The sequence below is a fragment of the Pristis pectinata genome, chromosome 15 (assembly GCF_009764475.1).
Source record: "Pristis pectinata isolate sPriPec2 chromosome 15, sPriPec2.1.pri, whole genome shotgun sequence".
In the NCBI taxonomy this organism is placed as follows: Eukaryota; Metazoa; Chordata; class Chondrichthyes; order Rhinopristiformes; family Pristidae; genus Pristis; species Pristis pectinata.
In genome coordinates, this window is record NC_067419.1 from 22,805,335 (window position 1) to 22,824,120 (window position 18,786).

Here is an 18,786-nt window from a genome sequence, read left to right on the forward strand (position 1 = left end):
CCAATCTTGTTTGATGCTGTACTATCAAGAGATTAAAATGCACTTTCTACTGGTTTTGTCACATACCAAGCCTAAACCTTCACATAACTATATACTCAATGTTCAAAAAAAATGAAAAAGTTAATGTAAAATGTTGTGCAGAATCTGGGATGAATTGGGGAAGAATAAGATGGAATTAGTGTAATTGGGTGCTTGATGGTTGGTGCGGATTCAATGGACCATAGGGCATGCTTCTGTGCTGTATGATTCTATGATATAGAGAGGAGCTGATGAAGATACGTGGAATTATTATGTCTGAAAGAATATGAATGAAGAATTTGCGTTGCATTTGTCCCTTGGAGAGCACAGATCAAATGGGGAGATGCCTAATGGAATTCTGATAGATTCTAAAATATTGATTCTTCCACTTGCTGAATTGTTAAAACTGTACGGACCAAGACCATTACCGAGAATGAAAGGGATTAATTCAGAAAATAATTTCTCCATAGAGGGATATTGGAATGTGGATCACTTTACAACATGCAGCTGTTGAGTAATTGATATAAATCAAGTAAATGAACTGAAACAATATTGATAAGTGCAGACACTGTGGTGCATCACTGATAAGCATAAGCACTATGGTATACCCTATGCCACATGGACTTCATTGTATCTAAAGAGAAGAGCACTATGAATGCAAGTAGACAACCGTCCATAAAATAGTTGCTTGATGGTCTGGGACAGAGTGGATAACTGTTTGAATAGGAAGGCTATAAAAGGATCTAAGCAAAAAAGGAAACTAGATTAGAATAGATAACTTCAGTATCACCTGCGTTAGATGGGCAGGCTAGCAGACTGAATAACTGTAGTATATTGTCAATTTTTTATGCAGGAAGCTATGTTAAGCCAGAGCAGTACATAAGACATAGGAGCTGAATTAGGCCATTCGACCTATCGAGTCTGCTCCGTCATTCGATCATGGTTGATTTGTTTTCTTCATAAAAAGACTAGGGGAAGACCTGAAACAAAAATTGTTGAGCTGGTTGTTTTAAGAAAAATTGTGTCAAGATTTTTGTTAGACATGTGTATAGAAGAATACAAAACCTATTAAGGTTGATGGAGTTGAGATATTGTCATCAAATGACAGAACTGCTTTTAAAGGAGGAATAACCTACTCCTGTTAATCTGTTATCACTTGCCAGCCTTCTAGCTGCAAGAATGCATAATGACATTAACATCTGATGAAGCAGCTTCTATTCCTAAATTTGAGGAGATGAGACATTCTGAAAAATAACTGAATTGGTCACTATTTGAACTTTTCTGAATGGGTATTAGAAAATGTAAAAATATTCATTGTAACACTGGCTTCACGTCTGCTTTACCAAGGTATAATAATGTTCGAATAAATAAAACCAAACAATTACAGATTTTAATATAATATTTCATCTGTAACAGAAATACCTATCATTAGAAAAGATAGAGATGGGATAATTTTGTGAGCATGCTATATCCTTTTATATCCTCGCTCCTTCAAAGTAGCTAATGTTGTGCCTTGAAGAAGGGCTATAAGAATAAGTCAGGGAACTACAGGTTGGTGAGCCTATCGTGAGTGGTGGGAAAGTTACTGGAGGGGATTCTGAGGGACAGAGTGTATTGGATAGGTGGAACGAGCTATCAGAGAAAGTGGTAGAGGTGGGTGCAATTACAATATTTAGAAGATATTTGGGCAGGTTCATGAATAGGAAAGGTTTAGAGGGATGTGCATCAAATGCAGGCAAATGGGACTCGCTCAGGTAGGCAACTTGTTCAGCATGGATGGGTTGGGTTGCAGGGCCTGTTTCTGTGCTGTGTGCCTCTATGACGATCATCTTCCTTTGTACTCCAGCCATTAGAGTTTGATGATAAATGATGAAATAAGAGCAGTGGTATAAAGGTATCTTGGTCCGGAAATTACAATTTACAATTGGTATCAGTGGAACTAAGAAATAACAAAAGATAGAAATGCTAGCTGGATTAGTTTTAGTACTGAAAATTAGAAGGCAGTAATGGAATAATGAAGGAGCCTGGGGAAAAAATCAAATTGGCAAAATATTTTGGACCAATGTTCATGAAATGCAGTTAAAACAGTTTCTAGACTCAATGTGTTGAGACATCAATAAGGGAATCAACTAAGTTCAAATCTAGTATTGTGAAATGAGGCAAGGTATACTAATTACCTTGTAATAAGGAATGCTCAAGGGAGGATTTGATCCCATGTTAGAACTTCAAATTAAGTTTTGAAGGCTGAAACTAGAAGGCTGAATCTTAAATTTGAATAGATCCCATTATGTAGTTACAAGGCGCAATAGACGGAGATAGATTGGGCAAAAAATAAGATTAAAAGCATTGTAGTTGCACAAAAGCGAACATCAAAATAAGGAATTCATAATTTTCAACTAAAATACATTCTGTTGAGGAATAAAGTCTTCATAAGATAATGATACTAATCAGTATTGCCAATAAGAGTAGAAAGACTGGGGATTGAAGGTCTTATAAATCAGAAAAGGACAATGAAAGAAAATAAAGGAGAGACTAGAATGAAAATAAAACTATTAAGATATTTCAAAAAAGACTAAGAGCTTCTGCATGCATGTGAAAGGGGAAAAAATGTGTTGTGGATTATTTGGAGGCCAAGACCAAAGAAGTTATAATGAGTAAGAAAATGGAAGAGATGTTGAACAAATATTTAGTATCTGTCTTCAAAGTAAGACCCCAAAAATGTATTAGACATAGTGGGGAACTAAGAGTCCAATGACAGGAATTTGGTTATTAATGTTAGTAATGAAAAAGGAGCAGAAAAATTTATGGGACCAAGAGCCAACAAATCCCCATACCCTAGAATTTTAAGAATTGGCTACAGAGGAAGTGGATGAATTTACTTTGAACATCCAGAGTTCTGTAGATTCTTGAATAGTTCCAGTGGATTTGAAAGTTACAAGTGTAATCTTGCTGTTCAAGAAAGAAGGTAGAAGAGAATGTGTGGAACTCCAGGCTACATAGTCTAATATCAGTTGCAGGAAGATACTAGTACTTTTCTCGGGCTGCAGGGTACTTAGAAAATTGTAATGGTATAACTGAATAGATAGAGGAGAATCTGTAGTCCATCTGAATTTTCAGAAGGCATTTGAAAGTGCCACATGAAATTTCTGTATAACTTTAGGTCTGATGGAATTGGGGCTGTTATACTTGTTCAGTTTATGCAATAAGTAATGATCTAGCTTGCAGCCCTTGCTGTTGTAATGGAGGAAATTGGTCAGTAACAGTTGGGAGTACACACCCCTACACTTATGTGGTTAAAAACTGGAAGTTGCTGTATTTCCCTGCTTCTCCATGGGATGTGCTCATGTAGCCTTCTCCATACAATCAGCAGAAATCAGATTAGTTACAAGCCATCTTAGTTTAAAAAAAACACAAAGTATTAATTCTTATTGAATAGGATGGAACTGAGTTTTTAACTGTGTATAAAGTCATAATTGCTTCTTTGAAAGCTTTTTTAAAAAATGTTCATGGAGGCTAATTTCTGCAGACAGTTACTTCAAGTGTACTTGACAATTTACCTTTTTTAAATCTCATTTTCCACTTTCAAACAAACGTGGAGTAGGAGTGGGCCACTTAACTCCTCAGCTCTGCTCCGCTATTCATTAAGAATGTGGCCGATGTGATTGTAACCTCAACTCCACATTCCTGGTGATCCGCAGTGTCCTTTCACTTTTTTGCTCATCAAGTACTATTTTAAAGTCTGCTTTAAAGATGTTCACAGATTTTGATATGTATGCCTCAAATTTTATTTTAATCTTTTTAAAAGGGTCAAAAATGAGTTCAAAGCTTGGAACTTTTTACTTCCAGGTTTGCTGTCTGAGCATTCTTGCATCCAATTGTCTGCTCGGCTAGATGATTGGTGTCATTCCTATTGGATCTCAGAATCCCAGAAATCCCTAATGGCTGATGTCTCACAGCAGTTGATGTCAGAAAAGGAATTCCAAGGCAGAGAGAAATAGTAACATGAGTCGGCCACTTGGCCCGTTCAAGCCTTTTCAACCATTCAGTACTATCTTGGCTTTTTAAATAATATATGAAAATATATTTAGTGGCTTAACTTGCAAAACATTCTGAAGCTGAGAATTCCAAAAGTTTGCCACCCTTTGAAGAAATTTCTTCTCACCTCAGCCCTAAATGTTTTACCCTATATACTGTCACCCCTGGCTTGCTACCTGCTCACCCCCATTCATGAGAATTACTTCCCTACCTCCAGCCTGTCAAGCCCTATTGGAAATGAGATTTCCTCCCGCCTTTCAAAATTCGAATGAATATATGTGTAGTGTTACGAGTCAGGTTGCTATTTGGTGAATGTCCCTTTAAGGCACCAGAACAGTAGAGTAGTAGTTTGTGTGTGTGTGTGTGTGTGTGTGGTGTCATCAAGACAGCAAGATAACAACGTGCTGACTGTTTTGCTCAGTGAGTCGGAGAGAGAGACACTGACTGCTGGTCTCCGTATCAATGGATGAAGAACAATAGCTATGTCGTATGGGTTCCATCGTAGAACGTGTGGATTTCGTAATTTCTCTCTACATTCTCTCTTCGGTCACCGGTGGTTTTGCAAAAGCCTTTGGTCACGTTTCACCTGATGACTTGCTGAACTGAACTTTGAGAACTATTCTTAGACTTGGAGTTTGGGAATTTGCCACACACACACACTTTGGGTTAGTTTTGGGGTTAATGTTTAATATCTTTTCATTTTTACTTTTCTTATCACAAGTAGTTATTAATAAAATAGTTTCTAACACTTATACATGACTGTGTGTTTCTATTGTTGCTGGTATATAGCAGTAGTCAGTTCACTCTTTCCTCACACACCTGTACCACCAGCCAGGAATCAGTTTGCTGAACTTTCCTTGCACTCTCCCTGTTTTTCCTTGCCCTTTTTTAATAAGTACTACAGTTCGACTTAACTGAGGAGTTGTGCATGGATTTGTACACTGTGAAACCCTGACCTGATAATGGAAAGAAAGTCATTGAAGTGGTTAAACATGGTTGGGCAAGGACATGGGACACTCACCTGAGGAAGTCCAACATCATGTCCTGGCATTGGGATAATCCTCTAATTGTCAGAGCATTTTCCTCTGTGCAAGATATGATGCCAGCCATTGGAGTGTTATTCCTTTGATGCCTTTTGTCTTCAGTTTTACTAGGACTCCTTGATGTCACATTCAGTTAATGGTGCTTTGATATCAGTTACTTTCATTGTGCTTTGCAATTTAGCTCTTTGGTCCAAGGCCATGATGAGGTTCTGCAACAAAGTGGTCCTGGTGAAACCCTAACTGACCATCAGTAAGCAGGTTATTAGTAAATATATGCTGCTTGATAACACGGTCAACAACATTTTCCATCACTTTGCTGATGTTTAAGAGTAGATTGAGTGGGAAGTAATTAATTGGGTTAGATTTGTCCTGCTTTTGATGAACATGCGCAATTTTCTGCATGGTCGTCTAGATGCCATTGTTGTAACTGCACTGGCACAACTAGTTCTGGAACTTGGTACTACAGCCAGAATATTGTCTGGCCTCTGCCTTTACAGCATCCAGTGCTCGCAGCTGTTTCTTGATATCAAGTGGAGTGAATCGAATTAGCTGAAGACTGGCTTCTTTGGTGAGGTGTTAAGAAGAAAGCTAAGGTGGGTCGTTCACCTGCCCCTTCTGGCTGAGAATGGTTGTGAATGCTTTAGCATTGGCGTGCTAGACCTTGCTATTGTTGAGGATGTGGATGTACCTGGAGCTCCCTCCCCCGCATTAGCTGTTTAATTTTCTATTGCCATTCCCAACTAGATGTGATAGGTCTGCAGAGGTTCACTCTGATACATTAGTTGTGCAATTATTTCATTCTGTCTATTGCATGCTTTTTTTTACGATTAGCATGCATCTGGCCCTCTGCTGCAGCTTCCCAGAGTTGGCGCCTCAATTTAGTTGAACCTGGTAGCTCCTGGCACGCCTTTCTGAATGTCATATTGAACCATATTGACCCATTAACTTGATGATCGTTGAGTGGAGGACGTGCTAGGGTGTGGGGTTATAGATTGTGGTGGTCTACATTGCTGCTGCTAATAGTCCACAATGTCTCATGGATGCCCTGTTTTGGGTTGCCAGATCTTTTCAGAGTCCATCCCATTTAGCGCAACACGAGTGCCTCAGAAGACAATGGTGGAGGTCATTGGTACAAAGAAAGGATTTTATCTCCACAAGGACTATGTAATGTTCATTTCTACCATTGCTGTCATGGACAGGTGCATCTGCTGCAGGTAGAATGGTGTGAGAGAAGTCGGGTAGATCTATCCCTCCTTGGCTTGCTCATTTCCTGCTACTGATCCAGTCTGGCAGCTTTGTCCTTCAGACAAGGTCAGTGGTGCTGCTGCTACCAAGTCACTCCTGGGAATGGACATTGAGGTCCCTCATCCAGAGTGCAATCTGTGCCTTGCTATTTTGTTCTTCCAAGTGTTCCTGAACGTGGAGGAGCACTGTTTCAACTGAGAGAGGATGGGAGATCAGGAAGAAGCTTCCTTGCATGTGTTTGACCTGATGCTATGCAGCTTCATATGGTCTGGTGTTAATGTGGCATGCTCCCAGGGCTACTACCTCTTGTTTGTGTACCTCTGGTGGGAATGACTTGCTGATGGCACAGGCCCCAGGGACTGTGCTGGAGTAGTCTGGCATGTTCTATGTTTGGCATAATTCTGCAAGTATGATTGTGTCAGCTTGTTCTTGACCACTCCATGGGACAGTTCTCCCTTTTTAAACACCAGTCCCTTGATGTTTATGAGGAGGGTTCTGCAAGGTTGAATGAGCTGGGAGCAATCAGGTCAATACAAGATGGGCAAACCAATTTTATTCTTCCTCTGTTTCAATGTTATATTATTCTGTGGAAGTCATTTCTAATATGGGGCTTTGGTGGCCCTACATTTGGAATAATTTGTGGAGTTTTGGTCTCCGTACCTAGGAACATTGTACATGACCTAGAAAGCAGTGCCATCAAGATTCATCCATTTGATTTTTGGATTAAGATGTTTGTCCTTTGTGGAGATGTGAATTCTAGAGGTTCAATTCACTAAGAATAAGATGTAATCTTATTGGCGGCACGGTAGCCTTGCGGTTAGCGTAACCTTATTACAGCGCCAGTGATCGGGGTTCAATTCCTGCCACTGTCTGTAAGGAGTTTGTATGTTCTCCCCGTGACTGCGTGGGTTTCCTCTGGATGCTCTGGTTTCCACCCACATTCCAAAGACATACAGGTTAGTAGGTTAACGTGGGTGTAATTGGGCAGTGCAGGCTCGTTGGGCTGGAAGGGTCCGTTATTGTGCTTTATAAATAAAGTTCACGCAGAACTTTGAGAGTTTGGTAAAATGGAAGCCAAGAAGCAGTTATCTTTAAATGGAACTAAAAGTCATAGCTTCATGATAAGGGATAAATAGTTTAAGATTGGGAGGAGGAGAATTTTCACTTGGAGGGCTGTAAATCTTTATAATTCTACTCCAGAGGCTTATGGATCCTGTGTCAGATACACTGGATTCTGGCCCACCATGGGGAAACATGCATCCTGATTTTGCTCCTGATCTTGAATTTGCAACTCTTTATTCCTCTTTATATGGTGAAAGTCTGAATAAAGATTCTTAGTGCTATTAATTTGATTGAGTTTTGTTTCAAAATTTGTACTAAAAAGATTATTTTGGCAATTTGCTGTTTAAGGAAGATATTTATTAGTCACATGTACATCAAAACACAGTGAAATGCGTCTTTTTGCATTACTGAGAATGTGCTGGGGGCAAGATTAGCTTGCATTGATATTGTTAAAAGAATTAAACAGTTATTAACTTTTTAATACAGTTAATCTTTGTTGTTTCTCTGATCCACAGGCTCCAGATATACATGGTATTACAGCACTTCTGTCAGCTATTTACGAGGGACATTTAGAATGTGTGAAATTGCTGGTATCCAAGGTAGGTTTTTACACATGGTGGGGTCTATCTGGAGGAATGGGGCTGAGTGAATGGCCTGGTGCATGCAGCGCTTGACTGATACCTGATGAGAGGTCAGCATGTACAGCTGGTATTTATTTTGCATGTTAAGTCATATCATTGTCATGTACACAAATACGGTGAGGCACAGGTACAATGAAAAACTTGCTTGCAATAGTATCATAGCCACATAGGTTCAGACAACACGCAGAATATAAATTATATATAAATAGTACAAGACGGTGAAGAGGAAAAAAAAGACTGCAGAACATTAGTGCAAAAATAAACATAATCGGAGACAAGTCCATGGTAGTACAAGAGGTGGTCCACAGTGTTCCGTTGTTGAGATGGAATTAGGGTTATGCAGGTTAGTCATGAACCTGATGGTTGTAGGAAAGTAGCTGTTCCTGAACTTGTGTACCTACTGCCTGACGGTAGCAGCGAGAAGAGGGCATGATGTGGATGGTGGGGATCTTTGATGATAGATGCCACCTTATTGAGGCAGTGCCTCCTGTAGATGCAGTCAGTAGTGGGATGGGCTATGTTTGTGATGGACTGGGCTGCATTCGCTGCGCTCTGCAGCCTCTTTTATTCCTGTGCTTTGGAATTGCTGTACCAGGCCATGATGCAACCAGTCAGGATGCTTTCAACAGTGCATCAGTAGAAGTTTGTTAGAGTATTTGGTGACATGCCGAACCTCCTTAAGCTTCTAAAAGTAGAGGCACTGGCTTACCTTCTTCGTGATTGCATCTACGTGCTGACCCCAGGCAGGTCAACTGAAACCATCATGTTAATGCCCAGGAATTTGAAGCTGCTTACTCTCTCCACCTCTAACCCACCAATGAGAACTAGCATGTGGTCTCCCAACTTACTCTTTCTGAAGTCAACGATTAGCTCCTTGGTTTTGTTGAGCGCGAGGTTGTTATTGTGGCACTACTCAACCAGATGTTTTATCTCACGCCTGTATGCTGACTCATTGCCATCCGTGATTCGGCCAACAACAGTGATGTCGTTGTCAAATTTGTAGATGGTATTGGAGTTGTGCTGAGCCATACAGTCGTGGGTGTAGAGAGAGTAGAGCAGGGGCTAAGCACGCAGCCTTGAGGTGCACCTGTGTTGATGGTCAGTAAGGAGGAGATGTTGTTATTGATCTGTACTGATTGAAGTCTGCCGATGAGGAAGTCCAGGATCCAGCTGCAGAGGGAGGTGCAGAGGCCCAGATCTCGCAGCTTCATAATAAGTTTGGAGGAGATGATAGTGTTGAACGCCAAACTGTTGTCAGTGAACAGCAGCCTGACATTTTACTGTTGTCCAGACGGTCCGGAACCGAGCAGATAATTTTATTTGTTGGTGATGGAAAATGGGAATTCTGACTTTGTCCCATTGCTGATAATAAGAATGTTGGAGGGTGAAACCTGAAGTTAAATTTTGATCCTATTGATAGTGATTTAGCTTCTAACTGGTTTCTTCATTCTGTCAGTCCCCTGAGTTTTGACTGTGTGTGTTGCTGTGGAGCTTATTTTGGATGTCTAGCTCCAAGCTTACAATATAGAGTATAGTTCTGGCTAAAGTTGAAGATTATGATCTTGCTGCAGTCATTCATTTCTTTGTACCTTAAATTATCTAATTCATAGATTCATAGAGTTACACAGCATGGAAACAGGCCCTTCAGCCCAATGCATCCATGCCAACCAATATGCCCATTACACTAATCCCATTTGCCTGCGTTTATCTTTTAGATGTTGTAATTGTACCTGCCTCTACCATCTCTTCTGGCAGCTAATTCCACACTCTGTGTGGGGGAAAAACTTGTCCTTCAGGTCTCCTTTAAATCTTTGCCCTCTCACTTTAAACCTATGGCCACTAGTTTTAGATCCCCAGCCATGGGGAAAAAGATTGTGACTATCAACTCTATCTATGCCCCTCATAATTTTGTAAACCTCTAAAAGGTCACTTCTCAGCCTCCTTCGCTCCAGGAGAAACCGCCCCAGCTTATCCAATCTTTCTCTATAACTCAAGCCCTCCAGTCCAGGCAACTTTCTTGTGAATCTTTTCTGCACCTTTTCTAGATTAATCATATCCTTTCTATAGCACGGTGACCAGAACTGCACACAGTACTCCAAGTGCAGCCTAACCAACGAGCTGTACAACTAATGCGACGCCTCAACTTCTATACTCAATGCTTCAGCTGATGAAGGCATGCGTTCATTGTGCCTTCTTTACTACTTTGTTTACCTGTGTTGCAACTTTCAGGGAACTATGTACTTGTCACCCAAGGTCTCGCTGTTCAAATCACTCCCTAGGGGCCCTGCCATTCACTTTCTTTGGCCTGGCCTGGTTTATATGTACTCTTTGGCTTTAATGAAGACCGAAGGGAAAGCTGGCGACTCCATTGCCAGGTTATTCTATGAATAACTGAGACTGAATCAGTTTGGTTGATATTTTCCCTTTGTTGTGTCGTGGGAAAGCAGAGGGCCAGACACTGGGTTTAAGTGAAGCTTTTATTAGGAACTTCTCTAATAATAAAGATTAGGAAATTGCAGCTATCACTTCTTGTGTTCCCATGTAGGTAAAATGACTCCAGCAAAAGTTATTGCAGGCTGTTGGATTTGGTCATAAATGTAAAGTTCTTAATTACTGATACATAATTATCATAATTGCAGTGAATCCTGTCATTTATGTGAACAAAATCCTAGAATAGCTCCGAAAGGCCCTTCTTGAAATTATTTATCAGGCCACAATGTAACATTTCATAATGTTATTATAAAATGTTATGTAATGTTATATGATAATGTTGTAAATGTTAAATAATGTTATATAATGTTGTTATAACAAGTTATAACAATAAACATACAAATACCTGTTTTTATGTAGTGCATAAAATGGAGATTGGTGCCAACCAAGAAAAGCACTCCATTCTAGTTTCACCGTGAAGTTGTAGGAGACTGTTGCAGGCATTGAGTCGGGGCTACAAATCCTTTTAAATGGAAGTGCTCTGCTCTTTGAAAGATTATGAAAATTTCCATGGAATTTAATGGTCAAAGGAGAAATAAATGATGAAAACTATTCATTTTGTCCCACACCTGATGGGATCTCCATAAAGTTATGTGTAAAAATCCATAACACCTTTCATGCCACCTTGTGGAATTGTATTTCAATTGCTCCCATTTTTCATTCAACTGAAAATAACTGCAGCATGTTGCATTAGTGGCCAGCTGGAGGACTGAGCACAAGGATGTGAAGTGAGTATCATAAACTCTTTGCAGACTATCTCAGCCTTGGTTATCTGAGCTTTATGTAGGCATTGATAGGCTGCAGTTATATTCATAGCAGAGATACCAGCTACTCCTTAAGCATCTCTGAGAGTTTCAGGAACTTTGTGCTTTTTCTAGTTATCTTTTGCTGAGGTCAATTCTGGGTACTTAACTACTGTTCTGGATGCAGTTGATTAGAATACCAGAATGGGGCTTAAATCTGAAATTCTCCTGATTTGCATATCTCAGTATAACATTTCACTGTTCTTTTAATAACCCCACATACAATTTTTTTACTTCCTTTTCAATTTACTCTTTTCTTCTCCCAAAGGCATTCTTGCTGTGCTACGGTTCCATACGCCCCCTCACACCTAGCTGCAGTTGCAGATAGCAAGTGTTGACAACTATCCAACTGCATGGATATCAAGTTAAGTCATATGTTGTTCTTGCCTGATGTTCACCCATGTATTTCCCATAGAGATGGGTTGATTTCAAGTGTGGGAACTAATCAATAAGAGAAAAAGTAGTATTGTGTTTGGAGAGCAAGAACACATTTCTCAGACTGACAAGTGATGGCTGAGAGATGCTCAGGAACTCTTCTTTTTTTCCTAAATGTTATTATCCCCAATACATGTACGGTTAAGGTCCAAGGAGAAAATTATATTTTAAACAGCACATTTCTCTGTGGATAAGCAAAAATTGCATCTTGGCAAAGAAATGACCATCAGAATCAGATTTATTATCACTGACTTATGATGTGAGACTTGTTGTTTTGTGGCAGCAGTACAGTGCAATAAGAAGATAAAGGACATTTTTTTTTATTGTTAAATTTTGAGCTCTTTTAGGAGATATGTAACAGTTTGGATGGTTGCCTGACTGGACTACATTTTTGATGCCAAGAAGAATTTGCAGCTATGTCCCCTTGTTCAATACTCTCCCACTGGAGAAAACATCTTAACATCTACCCTGTCTTGTATGATTGAATAAAATCACCCCTCATTCTTCTAATCTCCAAGGAATATAGACCTAATTTGTCCAGCTTCTCCAGATAGGACAAACCTCTCACTCCTAGATAATAGCCTGGTGAATCTCCTTTGGACTACTTTCGATGCTATATTCTGTTTTGGGTAGGAGGACCAAAACTCTCCACAGCATTTCTGGTGTGGCCTCACCAACATCCTGTCCAATAGTAACAAAACCTCCCTCTTCTTACACTCCAAATCCATTTCAATAAAGGCCAACATGCTGTTTGCCACCTCAACTACTTGTTGGATATGCCTGTTATCTTTTTGAGATTCATGCACTAGAACACGTAGATCCCTTTGAACTCCACTCATTTGCAGTCTCTCTTCATTTAGATAATCTGCCTCTGTGATTCCTCTTAGCTGACACTTCACCACTTTAAACCACATTTACCAGATTTACAGCCAATCACTCCATTTATCTATATCCCATTATAGGATCATAATGTTTTCATCACAGCTTGTCTTTACACATACTTTTGTATCATCAGCAAACTTGGAAACCTAACATTTCGTTCCCTCCTCCAGGTCATTAATGTGAATAGTAAACAACAATTGAGGGCCAAGAAATGATCCTGGGGTACTCCACTAACACACAGTCCATGTTAACACACTTCCTCCAATATCTCAAGCTCTTAGTTTATGCACCAATATCTTGCGTGGCTCCTTGTCAAATGCCTTTTGGAAATCTAAATACACTACTTCTACAGGTTCCCCTCTATCAACACCCCCCGCACCCCCCCCCCGTCATATCCTCAAAATTCAAGACAATTTGTCAAACATAGAACTGTAGAACAATACAGCATAATACAGGCCCTTCAGCCCACCATGTTGTGCCACCCTTCAAACCACACCTAAGACTATCTAACCCCTTCCTCCCACATATCCCTTAAATTCTTAAATTCCTCCATATGCTTATCTAACAATCTCTTGAACTTGCCCAATGTATCAGCCTCCACCACCACCCCAGGCAGCGCATTCCATGCACCAACCACTCTCTGGGTGAAAAACCTCCCTCTGACATCTCCCTTGAACTTCCCACCCAATACCTTAAAGCCATGTCATCTTTTTTTGAGCATTGGCGCCCTGGGAAAGTGGCGCTGGCTGTCCATTCTATTTATTCCTCTCAATATCTTGTATACCTCTAATTCCTCTCGATACCTTGTATACCTCTAATTCCTCTCGATACCTTGTATAACATGATTTACCTTTCATAAAACCATGCTGACCTGATTTGATTATATTCAGCTTTCCTAAATGATTAGTTAAAAATGGCATGCAACAACCATTACCACCTTCCTTTGTGCTACATATGACTCCAGCCAAGACTGAGTATGGCAAGACAGGAGTTTTAATCTGAATGGCTAGTTTTGAAATTTGTTTGCTATGTCTTTTGTAATCTGCTTCTGCTGTCTAATTTGCACATTGCACTGTGCTGCAGTTTCATCAGATTAGCACCTCAAGGTTCTAATTGTTTGGACTCAAGTAGTCCTGACAAAAGTCTAATTGAGCATTGGTTTGCAGGTTATTTGAGAGTAAGTGCAGTTTGAGCACTTCTGATTCTATCTCTGCTGCTGATTGAAATATTTGATGGCCTGGTATTTGGTCAGATTGGACCTATCGTGCTTTTGTTCAACAAGATAGTTTGCAATGGTGGTATTTATAGCTCTACCTGCACACCTTGTTCCAGAGCACATCCTTGGCACCACATCAGTTTTTTTGAGGCCCTTAGTTTTTGTATATTTGTGTCATTTGTTTCTTGATATCATGAGGAGTAGATTGCTGAACATATTTGCAAATGCTTCAGGCATTTCCTTGGCAAATGCCGGCTGAGTTCGAGACAAGTTAGGACATTTACAAAACCTTTTGGTGCAGTTGATTGTTTAATTGTCCAGAAGCATTCAAGACTTTGTGGTAAAGCTGCAGAACTTTGATTTCCTCTGTGTTACTGGATAATTTTGCTTTGTAGATAGCATGCTATTTCTGCTTTCTCACACGCACATAGGTGTGTTGCAACTTCAGGTTGGTATCTCATTTTGAAATAAAACTGATGCCGTTCTTGACAAGCCATTTATTACTCATAGCTGAACCAGGACTGATTGCCTATCTTGATCTTAAGAATAAAATGAGGTAGTGCCAAGCCTCAAGATTTTAGATGGGATGGGGCTACATTTTGCTGCTTTTAAAGTAGCAAAAATACTAACAAAAAAAACTAAGATTTGTATCTAGGTCTGTCATATTCAAAAGTAATGAAGTTATATTAAACACATTGTCCCTTTGCTAAGTTTAACAGAAAAGTCAATGCAGTTTTGGTCTCTGAACATAGGAAGACAAATAGAGCATTTATTCCCTCCTGTTTGTTCCACCATTGTATGAGATCTCAAACAATATGTGACCAAACTCCAAACAAAAAAGCATTCAGTTATCAAAATCTATCAATCTCAAAATTAAAATTAACAATTGATTAAATCAAAAGCCATTTTGGAAGAGTTTCAAGTTTATACTGGCCTCTGTGTGTAGATGTATTTCATTCCTGAAAGGCCTGCCTGTTTTTGACTGTACTCCTAATACTATACTTCCCAGCCTCTGTTTCGCTTCACTTACCCGATCAGTTTCCCTTGGCAATAAAATTAGAAAATGCTGGAAATCCTCAGCAGGTCAGGAATTATTAGTGATGGGAAAAACAGATCTAACATTTTAGGTCAATTACATTTCATTTGGCACAGATTTTAGTAAAGCACTTTAAGTTTCCTTTGCTGTAACGGCTGCACCTTGACCTCAGAACTCCTGTACTCTAAGTTTCCAAACACAATGTTAGCTTTCCATTGGCTCTTTATTTCATTTACAGATTCCATCTATTTTAGGTCCAGATGGATAACCACAAATTTTCCCAAATAGAAATCTATTCAGCATACTTTTGCCTATTCATACAATCTATTAGAAAGTCTTTGTAATTTAATATTCCCAAGTGCATGGCCTGCAACAGCATTTTTTTTAGTGGCAATAGAAAACTTGAACACATGGATTTGCATCCCATCAAATCATGATAAACACACTGAATACTTGCAGCCCCTTTCAGAATCCCACAGCCATATCTTGTCAATTTGAGTCCCTGACCAATTTCCTTGCTTTCTTTTGCTGATCATCCAATTTCTCAGCTAGGCCAATAAATTGTCTTGAACTCCATCTGTTTCAACTTGAGCCTCTTTTGACACTTACAAGACTATAAAAATAACTTCTGGTCCTTTTTATAGTCTTATAAATGTCATAAGTACTTCTAATCCTTTTTATGTACAAACGTGTACAAGTAGTTGTAAAGATCATACCAGAACCGAATCATTACAGTTATGGGGAAAGATAAAACAGGCTTTAATTTTTTTTACCTTTAGAAGGCAGGAAGTTCAATGCTGTGAACTTCAGAACCACATGAAATGGGTGGAGTATAAACTCCCTCATGGACTAGTTGAGGTAAGTGGCCACTTAGATTTTGTATGCCATGAAGTACCAATAAAGAGGAGTTTGGAATTGGTTTATTATTGTCACATGTACTGAGATACACTGAAAAACTTAGTTTTGCAAGCCAATCATACAAATAATTTCAAAGTACATTGAGGTAGAACAAGGGAAAAGCAATAGCAGAATGTAGAATATAGTGTTACAGAGAAAGTGCAGTGCAGGTAGACAATAAGGTGCAAGAACCACGATGAAGTAAAATGCAAGGTCAAGGGTTCATCTTTAACGTACAAGAGGTCAATTCACGAGTCTTAAAACAGTGGGATAAAAGCTGTCCTTGAGCTTGGTGGTGTATGTTTTCAAACTTTTGTATCTTCTGTCTGATGGAAGGGGAGAGAAGAGAGAGTGTCTGGGGTAGGAGGGGTCTTTGATTATGCTGACTGCTTTTCCAAGGCAGAGAGAAGTGTAGACTAAGGCTGGTTTTCTTGATGGACTGAGCTGTGTCCACAACTTCCTGCAATTTCTTGCAGTCCTGAGTGGAGCAGTTGCCATACCAAGCTGTGATACATCTGGATAGGATGCTTCCAATGATGCATCTATAAAAATTGGTGAGGGTCAATGGGGACATGCTGAATTTTCTTAGTCTTCTGAGGAAGTAGAGGTGCTGGTGTGCTTTCTTGGCTATAGTGTCCACCTGGATGGACCAGGACAAGCTATTGGTGATGTTTACACCTAGGAACTTGAAGCTTTCAACCATCTCCACCTTGCCACAAACTGGGAGGATGGTGGGAGGTTTTAATAATTATCATTATGTTTACAGAAATAATTAGATACTCTATTTCCTTGAGCCATGCACTCAAGATGGGAAATAAGTGCATTATAAATAGATTGTAAGAAACTTGCAGGTGCCTCTATTTATTGGTGAATAGTTTGTCACAAATGGTAATCAAATCAGAGATTACATCATTCTGGTTTCTTCCAACAGCCTTGTATATCACAGAGTTAGGATATATAAAGCTTTTGGAAGAAATCAGCGTAATAATTCTGTTTAAATATGATTGCTGAGATATTTGTATTCAATGAATTCAGTACGGTCTATGTGACCACCTCTTGTGTTAAAACATTCTTACTTCAATTTTTAGTAAATCTCTCTGTGTATGGCTGCAATCGTTTTTATGAATCTCTTCACAATATTCCTGATGATTATTTGATTTCAGGAGACAATGCCATGTGTGGCACCAATAATTACTATGTACAGCTTTCTCAGTTGCAAATCCCAGCCGCCAAAGTATGTGTTCTTTCTGACATTCAATTGTCACTGTGCCCATTTTGCGGAGCTGTCTCTCCAGTCCCAATGCCCACAGAGCTCGTTTAGTTATTCTGTTATCGTATGATTATGGAAGGACTAACTCAAAACTCTTACACTGCCATTTAAATGGTTTGTGTTTCATAATTATTCTATTTTATAGGGGCAGCACAGTGGCATATCTAGTAGAGCTGCTGCCTCACAGCACCAGCGACCCGGGTTTAATCCTGACCTCGTGCTCTCTGTTTGGAGTTTGCATGGTTTCCCTGTGACCACATGAGTTCACTCTGGGTTCCTCCCACATCCCAAAGATATGTGGGTTGATTAGATTAATTGGCCACTGTAAATTGCCCCTAGTGTGTAGATGAATTGTTGAATCTGGGAGGAGCTGATGAAAATGGCAAGAGAATAAAATAATGGAATTAGTGTAAATGGGTGGTGGTTGGTCAGTGTAGACCCAGTGGGCCAAAGGGCCTGCTTCCATGTTGCATCAATGGTTTACAGACCTGCTTACAAATAAAGGGACATTGTATTATATCTTTTAAAGTTATGTTTTTAAAATGTATTCAGATTTAGTGATACTTTAAGATTACAACTTGGAATAAATTCCTTTTTTAGTTTTCAATGGTATTCTTTCCTATGGGCCACTTTGTAATACCAACTAAGTTATTCCTATTCAGAAGTTTAGATTGTTGAGTCATCTCTGAAAGAGCAAATTTGACTTTCTATGTGATCTGTGCTCGACCAGGAGTTTACATTCTAGATGCATTGTATCTTTACAATAATTGCTTTTTTTTTGGCATTGCTAGAAATAATATACATTCTGAAGCTAGTTGGTTGACGTAGAGTTGAGGCAACAGTATTGCACAAATTTCCTGGAAAACGTTTGGTTCATTCCTTAACACTTAGTGCACCACATGCCTTATGCAATAGAGTTTCTGTCTTTAAGTTGTGCTTTCTCCCTGTAGAATGCAATATGCATTTACACACTTCAATTTGATTGAACAAGAAAATCAGACAAATCTATTACTTCACTTTATGCTGATTGCAGATACAATTGAAAAATCATATGCATTAGCCATTTGTGCTTTTGTGATGATTAACCCTCTCTGCTGGATGTGTTTTTAGGATTAATACTTAATTTATACCCCCCAATCACACCAGTGGAGATGCTGAAGTTGCAGGACTAGGTTAGACAATGCATTGCAGATATTTTTCAAAATTAAGTTGGCCAGGGGACAGACACTAACAGAGAAGAGTGAAAAAGGGGTAAGGTGCATAAAAGAATGAGCATATTGGATAGAACTAAAGAGGGAAGTAGTATTATATCAGATAGAAGAAGGCTAAAAGGACTGAGGAATTCAAAGTCAGGATCAGAATATATCTATGTAAACACACAGTGTGTAGGACAAAAGCTGGCAAACTACAAACATGTAGGCTTGTGGGAATATGTTGGTGTGAGTGAGGTGTGAAGGCTTAATATTCATTGATACAAAGTGTTCAGAAGGGTAAAAAGAGGTGAGGTGGCACACCTGATTTGGGAAGACACTATAGTATTAGAAATACAGGGTATTATTAAGGGGTAGAGACAGTAACTGTAGACCAATCAGTTTAACATTTGGTGGGGAAATTTCTAGAAACAACAGGAAGAGAAGTAGCAGTCACTAGGTTGTGTGTGAATTGAATGGAGCATGGATTTGTCTAGAGCAAATTGTGCCTCCACTAAGTTGA

General features: G+C 39.4%; 1 protein-coding gene across 1 annotated transcript in view; it reads left to right on the forward strand.

The window, feature by feature from the left end:
- mtpn (myotrophin) overlaps positions 1-18,786 on the forward strand; it is a 54,748-nt gene that overhangs the window by 26,212 nt on the left and 9,750 nt on the right. The window contains exon 3 of the mRNA XM_052030809.1: positions 7,919-8,002. Within this exon, the coding sequence (XP_051886769.1) occupies positions 7,919-8,002 (84 nt within the window). The remainder of the gene's footprint in view (positions 1-7,918; positions 8,003-18,786) is intronic.